This window comes from Stegodyphus dumicola, chromosome 4 (genome assembly GCF_044657685.1).
Source record: "Stegodyphus dumicola isolate Sdum_Otavi_A_Nest chromosome 4, ASM4465768v1".
Lineage (NCBI taxonomy): Eukaryota > Metazoa > Arthropoda > Arachnida > Araneae > Eresidae > Stegodyphus > Stegodyphus dumicola.
In genome coordinates, this window is record NC_140771.1 from 185,041,645 (window position 1) to 185,054,136 (window position 12,492).

At 30.1% G+C, this 12,492-nt stretch overlaps 1 protein-coding gene across 2 annotated transcripts in view; it reads right to left on the reverse strand.

Annotated features, from left to right (window-relative positions):
• Positions 1-12,492, reverse strand: part of LOC118201867 (cell adhesion molecule Dscam1-like) — a 476,421-nt gene that overhangs the window by 172,765 nt on the left and 291,164 nt on the right. For both annotated transcript variants that reach the window (XM_085815870.1, XM_085815871.1), the window contains exons 7-9: positions 7,570-7,848; positions 2,886-2,986; positions 521-827 (exon numbers count right to left, since the gene is read on the reverse strand). In XM_085815870.1, the coding sequence (XP_085671996.1) occupies positions 521-827; positions 2,886-2,986; positions 7,570-7,848 (687 nt within the window). The remainder of the gene's footprint in view (positions 1-520; positions 828-2,885; positions 2,987-7,569; positions 7,849-12,492) is intronic.

Consider the following 12,492-nt stretch of genomic DNA (forward strand, 5'->3'; position numbering starts at 1 on the left):
TGTTTAGAGGAAATACTTAACTCACGTTTCCGAAAATATTTTGTTTCCATATTTTCAACATTTTAGAAATTTTATAAACATTCAATATATTGATAACCACTCGTAGAACTTATAGATTTCCACATTCTGTTGAGATACTGTTGACGGGAAAGGATCTGTCCTAATCTTACAGTATGATGGATTTTTTGGTCCTAAATTAATTTCATCTATTTTTCTGCAACGATCTTTACTATACGTTGATCAGAAATTTATATCATCGTTATTCTTGATTTTGTCCGTTACCTATACTTATAAATTGAAGTTGCTATGTCCTGATGTACGGTGATTTTATCATAATAAATATTCATCGATGATTTGCATGTTTCTAAATTAGATTAATAAATATTTCTAATATTCTTGAATGATTTTCATATTTATAAGAAGTCTGAGATATAACTTATATTAAAACCAGCCGTTATCAGATATGTTATACAGATTCTAATTTTTTACATCCTTTCTAGTCATTGCAAGTCGTACAAACCTTTGATCCACGTCACAGATTCAATAGGATATCCTGAAATGGGGCATTTGAGCAAAACCCTTTGTCCAGCAACAACACTAAAATTGGCCATTGGTCTCACGAATGGAGGCCCATAGACATCTAGCCTGGCTGCATGGCGAACGGAGGCAACGGCATTTGTTGCAGTACATGAGTATTCTCCGCCATCTTCCACACGAATATCCGTCACATTTACGTAACTCATCACATAGCCGTCCGAAGTGACGTAATCTCCGACACGAAATCGCATGGCATCTGGTATGTTAACATCATCAAGGAACCATGTCACCTGAAAAGCATTCATACGATAAATGAATTAAAAGTACGCTTTTTGATTATAATAAAAATAGATATATTTTTCTAAATAAATAATAATAATAGTATGCATAACAGTGGTAAGTGCAATCAGCAATTATAAGGAATATTAACGTTATTGTTAATAACACACAGCTGTGAATTTACAATGTGACCCGAAACTTTTGTAAAAAAAAAAAAAAAAAAAAAAAAATCAAACCGACACATTCAAATCATCTAAACGTCCAGTACCATTATTTTCATACAGCTCAATGGTAACACAAACATAGTTTGTGTACTGTTTTGCCAGAGTATGCGAGCGCACATCGCACCACAAATAAGTGAATTTTTAACACTACGAAAGTATAAAAATGTACAATAAATCACACTATTAAATGCTCCGCGCTTTATAAACAATTTACAATAGTTAAATATACCTAAGTGAGTTAAAATGTAAAGATGCAATTACTAAAATATTTTACCGGAACATGGTATTTTAAACGAAGTAATTGGCAATTCTGCGCCTAGTTCCTTCAAAATGCTGGAGTGACAGCTATCCGCTGGCAATTAGAAAATCGGATATTAGAGTGGTAAACGTGTCTCGGTATTTTGGAACTAGTGGTCCTATATAGAATTATATAAATAGCAGTATTTAATTACATTACCTTATTTTCAAGACCTAAAAAAGAAGACAAGCCTCACAAAATATTTATTCATAATATTATATGAGCCATTTTATACTGAAAATGGCGTACTGAAAATTTTATTTGAAAATGCCGTAGTCCATTTTATATTATATGGAGATATTTAAGGGTTTGTATTTGAACGATTTGAAAAATATCGATATATGTTAACAAGTTCATTTTATGTTTTATAAATATTAAATTGATTTAAATTTATAATGTAATGGTTTTAAATTATTAGCTGAGATAAATTTATACTTTTGATGACTTCAAATGGATCTACACCACTTCCAAAATGATAAAATGTGAAAACTTTACACCTATGAAATATTGGGATTTCAATTGAATCAAACCGATTTTTTACGGAACGTTTATTAAATATGTATTCTTTTCATCAGAGACTGATTCCAAGATTCGTTTTTTGTTTCTATTCATTGGAATGATTGTTATAAAATAATAATAATAAAATATTAAGATGAATTAAAATGTAGAAGAAAATGGATAAAAATACAGTTTGTTTTATAATTACCTACCTGAATCACTGTCCGATTCTAAGGTGACATTAGCCATTCTAATCAATATATATTATGAAAGCAAGTGTATAATGTGCGTGCCGCTAAAATGTACAATGTGCGTCCCGGTACGCTCAAGGAAGTTATACGGTGTTGTAGCCCTCTAATGCAACATCCATGAAGATGGTTCCCGATTTTACCTGAAGAGTGTGTTTTTGAAGATATAATGTTTGGAAATTTCGCCCTCTAGAAATTTCTGGAACAGTCTAGAATATTCGAGAGTGTTCCACAACATTCCAGAACATCCTGGAAAATTCTGAAATGTTGTGGAATGTTCGGGAGTAGTCTAGAACGTTCGAGAACATCCCGGAACATTGTGGAACATTCCAGAATACTCTCGAATGTTGTGGAATGCTCTGAAAATTGTGTGCCATTCGAAGCTTTTTTTGTATGGTTGGGCCTACCTATTGGTAGTGGTATATAAAGAAACATCCTTCGTGGATTCGAACCTCAGTTTCTTAGCAGTGAAGTGCAGTGCGTGAGTAAAAACAAACAGAGAAGTGTGAGTAATTAAAGTGATACAGTGAAAATAAAGTGAACAAGTAATTTTTGAAAGGTAGTTTTATGGAAAGTAACTTTCATAATTTCGCTCTGTTTTATAATGCATGTGGTGTGTCTAAAAGTTTACTTAGAAGGTGTACGCTCTTTTTAATTTTGTTAAACAAAAGGATATTCTTTTTTCCTTTTACTTGTTTGACTAAGTTCTTATAAAATGTTTTCTAGAATTTCTATTTTTTTTTTCTTTTTTAAAGATTTTCTAGAATTCTCTTTTTCTAGAATTTTAGATTACGGTATTACCTGGGGAAGAGGATTTCCAGAGGCAGAGCAACGCAAGGATACGGAAGAACCGGGTCGAACAGCTTCACCGGTAAATGTCGCCAAAAGTACAGGTGCGACATCTGAAAACAGAAAAAGAATGTTATTCTTAACAGAAATGTTTTCAAATATTTAAAAATGCCTCATTATATTCCCCTTCAGTCATTGTATATTACCATAACTGAGTATAGTTTCTTCTGAATTACATTTTTGTCCTTACTATAATTTGAATATTGATCATAAACATTCTTTCCCAGATGATAATTAAGTATTGAAGTACATTCTAAGTATCGAATTATTTAATTAAGAAGTAATTAAACTATCTCCTAAAAATTCTTTCTTTACACTAACAGAATTTCTAAAGCATGAAAAATAGAAGTATAAAACGGAATTTATCCAATAAACAGCTGCGGGTCATAAAGTTTCCCGAAACTTATATCTCCGTGGGTGATAATGACAATGAATAAAGTAACATTTAAAACAACAAAAATAAATTTTGCTTCAAACTTATAAACACAAAAAAAATGTTAGGTCAAAAAAGCATTGCAATATATCCCCAACTACGAGAGTGATTAAATATAGCTTGTAATATCTACCAAATTTTCGACGTTGTTGAAATAATTTTCAGCGAATGAATTCTCTAAAATGCTATGTTTATGTTTGAAACGCCTTTCTGGTTAATGTACAGATTATATTTTAAACAGAAATATTGATAATAGATGTTAAAATAAACAATACGTATTAAGAAAAAAAAAATGTTTGTAAAAAATGTCCATAAAAAGCAATATTTAAACAACATTTCCCTTTTATAAATTCAAAGCCACATTCGTATTTTTAATTTAATACTTAAATACGAAATAAAAAAGGAAAAGAACACAGAAAAAAAAAAGTTCACTAGTTTTACTTTTATTTACAATGACTGTTATATTTACCTGTTGGTAGTGATATATAAAACAATATCCTTCGTGGATTCGAACCTCAGTTTCTTAGCAGTGAAGTGCAGTGCGTGAGTAAACACAAACAGAGAAGTGTGAGTAATTAAAGTGATACAGTGAAAATTGTAGTTTTTTGCTTCCATGTATGAAGCAAAGGAAGTATTGTTATCGAGAAAAATTTTAGGTATCCTATTTCAACAGAAATATCCACTTGGAAATCATCTGGATCAAGAATCCGTGTGGGTGATTTTTTTGAGCGGCTTCTGCACGCTCGGACAAAATAAAGGGCTGTTTTTTCTAACACGTATTGTAAAATAGACTTAAAAGATACTTTCCGTGACTTTTGTATGCATGTATGTACGTAGGTAGCTTGCATAACCCAAAAATGATTAACCGTAGAATGCAGAAATTTTGTCTATGGGACTGCTATAACATCTAGTTCAGAACCTCTTTTTTATTGCAGTCGGCAGGACAAACGTACACATACAGTCGTGGACAAAATTAAGAGAATTTTTCAAATTATGTCTATATTTACAAAAGGTATTGAACCAAAGGTATTAATTACGCTAAAGTAGGATTATGCAAATATTCAGAGTCGAATATGTCCGTGTGCGTGTCTGCGGAGCTGTGGTTGTATGTGGGGGGGGGATATAAGCGCACGAGGAGTTTCGGCAATTTGTGTGCTCGGAACACCTTCACGATCTTCGTCGGATTTCTAGCAAGTGTTGGTTACATTTTATACGATATTAGGTAAAACGAGTAGTTACAAATGTATGGATGACGGAATGACATGGAGAACTGTCGGTGGCTTGGAGGTAGGTCAATCACGAGCGCAGCTGACTACAGAGCTCAATGTAACGCCTAGTGCAAGTTTTCAAGTTGTGGAAATAGTTTCAGGTCACTGGATTTATACCAAGAAGACCTGTAAGAGATCGACCAAGATCCACAACGACGCACGAAGATCGTTATTTGGCACCTTCAGCGCGGGGATACAGTGCTACAGCTTCACAGCTCTCATGTAAGCTGTGTGCTGCCTATACAACCCGAGTTTCAAGGTGTACAAACCCAAAGTTTTCCGAGAACCGTCTTTGATTTGAAACTACTTTGCAGCAGAAGTGGGTTCGATTGGCAAGGGACTTCTCAGCTGTCTCATGTTCAGTATATCATAACATCTCGCGACTTGTCTGAATTTGAGAGTACTCTGTTAGACCATACTCCATATCAAACTCATTTTCAGTTTAAAATCGCAACGTGGATTTGGATATCTCTGCACTATGAGCTTTACTGAAAATCATACGCACATAAAATGACTTCCGAATGATATATCTCTTTAGCTGTGGTAAATGTATATCCATACCAACTTTCATTAAAATCCGTCCCTCGATTTTCCTGAAATTTGGCATAAAGTGCAAATTTTCTTGATTTTGCACATAACTGTATATATACCTACTTCCTTATTCGACTTAAAAGTCTTATCCGGCCTTTATTTCTCAATCATTGGTCATAGTCATATACTTCCACTTACAGCAGTGTTTTAAATGAAGAAAATGTTCGTATTTTGGCGATGTTAAATTTAAAAAATGATAATTTACAACTTTTAATGCTGTCTCTTAGTTGCTGTACGTATGCTTTGAAAAGTTTTATATTCTTTATGAAAAATTCAATTAGAAGAAGTTTGTCTCTCGTTCGTCAAAAATTGACTGGGATATTAAATAAAAAAATACCCAGTTTGTGATGCAATTTTCAACTTGCCTTCAGGTATTGGTTAATAAAGTTAAAATAATTCGAGGATATATATTTGAATGAAGTGTGCATAATTAATAGGCTGTAAAAGGAAAATGTCCACATCAGACATTTTACTTTAGAATTGATAAAGTATCATTATTCATTCTTTAATAAAAGACATGTCATTCTGGTCCAAATAAAGAGCGGATTTAATTTTGAACTCATTTTGCAAGGAAGAAAGGGTTTGTATGTAAACCGCTTTTACGTAAATGAGCTTAATATATTCACAAAGAGGTACATTCACAAATACATGAGGTATTTCACAAAAGAAAGGTGAATATTTAAAACACCAAAGTTATAATATAAACTAACTGAATACATTTTCATTAGTAGTAGATACCAGATACATCAAAGTATTCTTAAATGCATTTCTAAATACTAAATTGAACATGAAATGACAGAAAGGTTTTCAGAAAGGAATTTTTAGGAAATATGACAAGTCTTATAGTCTAGCCAATTTGACATGCATTTTTTTTAATGTTCCCATACTTTTTTTTGCCCTACATTGGTTACCAATTAGGCTTTTTTTCATTTTTTTATTTTTAAAAGAAATTATGGGACAACATCTTTGCCAGATGCACTTAAATAAGAATGAAAAAGCCAAAAATTGTGGTATTTTCAAGGGTTTTCAAAGATGGGAATATTAGGAGAAAAAGCTTCAGAAGCTTTACACATTGAGCCATATACAAATAAACTTAAAAAAATAATGAAAAAAGAAAACACTTTGATAAGAATAAAACTATTGATAAACTTATTGGTTTTAGATACGTAGTTAATGACGTAATTAAGATCACTAAATGAAAATAATCGGGCAGCTCACGCCACTGTGATATTACTGCTGTACTTTTAATCAATAAAAGATGCAAATCTATGATGGCTCTTAAATCGCAATTTTGGGTTTAACGCCGAGACTCGGTGTAAACAGCAAGCATACTTGCAGATGTGGTTTAAAAACTTTAAAATTATGATAATTTATTATTTTTACTATTTTTATGCATTTTTTATAAATTACTGGTTTTTAATTAAAGTAATTTTCTATGTATTTTAATTCAAATGAAATTAGGTTTTAAACATATTTTAAGAATATGCACTTTTAAATGAGGTAGTGCATAGTGCTGTTTAAGTTTTAAAAAATCAAAATTTTTTTTTAACAACGTGTAAGTATTTCCTTTAGTTTTTTAAATATTAACAAAATAATTTGTATTCGAAGAATCTTACTTTCTACCAAACAAGGGCAATTAAAATTTTAAAGTATCCCTTTATAGATTTTATTCTCTATTTTTAACTAACAGTGGTATTCCACATAAATTAAACTTGTTGAATCACTTTTAACTTTCCGAATCGTAATTTTAGTCGAAACATTTTCAGTGGTTTTAGAAACAAACACCAGAGATATAAATCACAAATATTTTGGAAATATATATATATAAATAAATACTGATTAACGTATAAAATTCATTAATTCTTTTAAATTAGGTACTAAAATTATGAAATCCAAATAATGGATTAAAGTCGTCCGTCGTAAAGACTTTTTAAGGCTCTATCTATATGTTTATTGCGACTAAATATGGAAAATCATTGTCATAAGCAATTTGTATTACTTTAATCATTTTGCATTACTTACATCATAATGAAGAATCATCATTAAATAACATTTTGCTTATTTAATGATGATTCTTCATTATTGAATGAGAAAAAGGATGGTTGATTCAGTACTTGATGTATAACTTAATTATTAGTTCTGTGGTCTTAATTCATATTTTAACTCGCAAGAATCGGGTGAGAATATGTGCCTATGCGACAAAAGTGATTTTAGGTTCACTCTAAGAATATGCAATCATTGCAAAATTGTAAAAATTAAAAACTAGATGTACGCCATTATTTACTTTAAATATAGACCAGGCATGTACCTAAACGCAAAATATTAAGTAAATTTTAGAACTTACCGCCTAACTTCAATTCCGCCGAACTCTGAGCTGATTCAAAATCGTTAAATGCGAAACATTGGTACATTCCCTTATCTTCTCTCTGAACTGCTGGTATATGTAGAACGTCCCTAGCTAGTAATACCAATCGCCCACCACCATAATAATCTTCAATGGGCCTTTGATCTTTCACCCAGTTTAAAGATCGGATTGGTTGACCAGACACTGTGCAGTTGAAGGTTGCCGAACGACCCACGTCCACTATTTGTCTCTGGGGCGTTATGTAAACAGCGAGAGGAGCTGGAAAATGAATATTATTAGCATTGATTATCATAGTATTATACAGACTAATCAAGATAAGTAGGTGGGCTTATACAAATACTACTCTTCAGAACTATTATTAATGCTTTTGAGTAAAACTTGTGTTTCTTCATTCAGATATGCCTTTAAACAAATAACTACGAAAGCCATGCATATTTCTTAATATGACAATTCCAAGAACAGTTTCCAAAATGGATATTATTTTAAGATAAACACAAAATAAAGAACAAAATAGTTGAATTAATAAACATTCGCACTTGAGATGAAAGATTCAAAATATTACACTTTGATTGAAAGCGTAGTATCATTTCATCATTGAGGAATTTTGAATCTTAATTTACAGAACGTAATTTATGATTCATTTATGATTCAAATAAATTATATTTATGAAGTTGAAAGGATCCGGAAGGGATACATGTTTATGTTGCATATATATATATATGCATGTCTATGTGGCACGGATAAATTAATCTACTTCGATAATTTTTAATTATTATAATTTTCAAGTAATGTATCTAAAATTAAAGAATTTTTGAGTTAATTGTGCATAATTGTATCTTAAGAGTTAAATTCTAATTGTACAGCTTATCGGACATATAGATAATATGATTGTGAATGGTACTTAAAAATAACATCACTTTAACTGATAATTTCTAACTTGTAAAGTTTTAAAGAAATTCCAGTATTTTACCTGAAATGTGACTGCTGGGATCTGAAAAATTGAAAGATTTATGCATTCCTATTGAATCCAAAGTTTTAAAACTATGAGCAAGTGTAATTTTCTGCAGAAATTCTTCGCCTTTATATAAACATCACTAATAAGAATGTAGTTATAGATTCTTTATTACATGAAAATGAACATATAACTTTTCAAAACATTTTCTATTCTACTTTACATTTTTTATTCTACTAATGAAATAAGAATTATTAAATTTTATTTATACATATACTGGTTTAATAAAAAAAATTCATTCATGAATTTATGAGACACATACTCGTATCTTTTACAAAATATTTCATCCGAAAGTTTACCTTGACTTTTTTATATGAAATATGAATTATAAATATATTTACAGTGTACGTAAAAAATAACTATACTTTCAGTGTACCTTACAAAGTAAATTTAGAATAAAAGCAAAAATTCTTTTTCGTTACACAACACCTAAAATTTAATAATGATTTTAAGCAATATTGGATAATTTCGTAGTCACATATATGCATAAATTTATTTTAAAAACACTTTAATATTTGGATAAATATCTAACATTTAGGTTAATAAAATATGTATGAGAAATTTAAATGTGCATTATAACAATAAATAAAAACGTTCACTGCAGGAGCAAATCCAGATGATAAAATATGTATCAACTCAATGAGGACACAAATGACTTAAATATGGATGCAAAAATTAAATCATTGTGACTACTCAAAGCGCATTATGCATTTAAGGGTACTCAAAGCGCATTATACATTAATTCATTTTAAGTGGAATTATTAAGGATGAGAGTAATGAAGCCTAATTTAATTTTACAAACGCGCACTCAAAATAAATCAATTGTGACTGTCTGTGTTTCATCATAATTTAATTTTGTCGTTTCAGAAAAGCATAAATCTTTCTTAAAGCAGGCAGTTTTTTAAAAATAAAAATACATCACGCGAAGTTTCTAATTGCTGCAGTTATATAACAAACAATGAACATTTCAAGTTGCGGTTAAAAAAATGAGTTACTTTCGCTTACCTTAGTTTTAATGAAAGAATTGTAATAATAAAAATGGAATTTCACTTAGTATGTTTAATGCCCAGCATCTTTAGTAGCATCTTAAGTACAAATAAGAAATTTAGCTCTTGCTGTCATACCATAAAAATATCTGTTAGCTAAAATAAACAAAAATCTTTGAATATAGTGCAAGTTTCTGAGTTTGCTCAGACAGGACATAACTGACCGAGTGTGAAATACATTGACACTGATGGAATTAGCTTTAATTATTTACTTTTCTAAGTTTATTTCTTTAAGGATCCTTCCTAAAATTATGTGGTTTCCTTCGCAAACTATTGAGTAAGAACTTGAGATTAAAGCTGGCAGAAGAAATGAAAAGCAGTGTAGTGTTGTGATGGCCCCAACTTGTCAGCAACTGTGGTAGTGACTGCTATGAACTGTAAAGTTACACAAACACGTAAGAAGGGTTTTAAAGCCCTTTTTATTCCACTTTAGAAATAACAGCTGCGTTCACTTGACGCTCACAAACTACGCCGACCAGGCGGTTTAACAAAAACAGAAACGTGAAACTAAAAATTAATGACAGGATGAATAAATAACTAGATCTCTACCTACGAGGCTCTTAAATCGTAACTAACTTAACCGCGTTTTAAAAGACAGCTGAGATTCAGCGAGCTTACTGATTAAGCAGTTGAAAAATTCAGCGAACTGCCGAGATAGGCACACAGGCCGAAACGCGCGGTTCTTAAATTTCTACCTAGCAACCGTCACGTTCGCGATTCAAGAAGCACACATACAATCTCGTTTCCCTTCTATTTAAACTCAACTTACTTCTGCTAAAATTTGAATAGACTGCGCGTACTACTACAATTACATACTCTGGCATTGGCAATTCTAGGGGAAAGTAAAGGCTTGTCAGGAAAGATAGCTTAAACTTAAAATAAATGTTAGTTAAAATAAATATAAACCTTACAGCAGGAACAATATAAGTCAAGAAACCTGTTCTCTTTCTGTGTACAATATATATGCGTAGGTCAGCCCCTAAGTCTAGAAAATAAGGAAATGCGTAATCTTATGAGGTTGATAATGCTCTACAATAAGTTAAATATTAAATGTATACATAATAAAATATTAAATGTATACATATATTTTTCCAATAACAATGTTTCTTTAAGGAGCAACACAATTTTATAAAAGCGGTGTTAATACTGTGGCTGGAAGAATCCCACAAATATAAATTTAACTTTTATACGGGCCCTTTAGAGTAAAAATTCTTACTAGTAAAAGGTTCATTGTGCATTAATCAATTAAATGCAAAATGTTCTCTACATTTATGTGCAAAATGCACATTAAAGACTAATGGTTAATCACATTTTACTTTACATATACTAAATTTAAACTTTGTTCTTATCGCTGGAAACATACTTTGTAACATCACAGCACTGATAAATCAGATTTATTTTATTTTAAATTTATAAATTCATTTATATTTAATTTATATTATTAATTAAAATTTAATTTAATTTTTAATTATTACTTATAATACTTTTACTAAAATGACGTGCATCTTTTATACTGATAAAAAGAAATTAATACCATATAACTAAATTAAGGAACAGTATGTTAAGATTATTTTTATAACAAAGGCTATTAAATTTGCACCAGCTTTGATAAACAATATTTGGAAATAACCAAGGTAAAAAAAGCACGCTGTTACGTGTTATTTATTCATTATATGAATATTAAAAAAACGGTAAGAAAGTTTTAAATGCAGTGAATTGTTATAAATAGGAAGATAACAGAGTCTTCGAAAGAAGATGTCATTGCATAATCTGTCGTAAGATCTGAAAGAAGATAATTTGCTACTTTAACTAATTTTGATAATATAGTGCACATATTCTTGTCTAATTCTTTTACTTAACATTATTAGAGTTAGGTATGTGTATACATGCAGTACATGTATGCACATATAACTGTTCGCGTATGTATAAATAAAAAATAAGTTAAAATAAACCAGAAGTTCTCATACATGCTATAAAATTAGTGATAATAATTAAAAATTCAATTAAAAGAAAATTCAAATAATAATATTCAGCTACAGCAAAATAGAACCCAAATGATATTTGCATAAAACAGTATAAATTAGTTTTGTTTTTCAATTTTGCTACAAAAAATTTAATTAAAAAACCTTATATCAATTCTTTGCAATAATGTTTTACATTGTTTTGCACGAATTTCATTTTGGTTGTGTGCTGTATCTGAATATAATTTTTTGAATTTGCTTTTAATTTATCTAAAATTATATATATAATAAGAATGAAAGAGGAATGCTCCTATTATAATTCCTATATTTCAAAGTAAATTTAAGAAAGCCAATAAACTAAGAATTACAATTTGAAGTCTACATAAATTCCGATTTACTAAGTCGTAATTTTAAGTAATATTTAAAAGCAATAGAAAAATTAAAATTAAAAGATTTTGCATTTTTTTTTTCAGAAAATGTTTCTTAAAGTACTTGAAATAGTAAAAAGAAAAATTGGTTTACAAGCAATAGCTAATAATAAAACTGTGATACGTAAAACTATGTGCGTAAAGCTATGCAAAATTTTCTAACAATATTTATAGCTATGTAAAGAAAAGTACCTAAAAATGAACAACTGAGAAGATAGCGAAACAGTACAATATGGACTCTTCAGGGAAAATTAATTACCTTATTTCACGCTCATTTCGACAGTTGAGACATCGTCTTTCGTCCTTGTTAATCCATATGCAAATCGAAAATAGAAATGAAATTAAACGTAAATATTTAATTCCCAAATTTAGCAAACTCATATGCATATCACGAATTTTCCTATACGATATAAATCAAGTAAAATAATTTGGAACAGTATATAAAAGGAAAAACA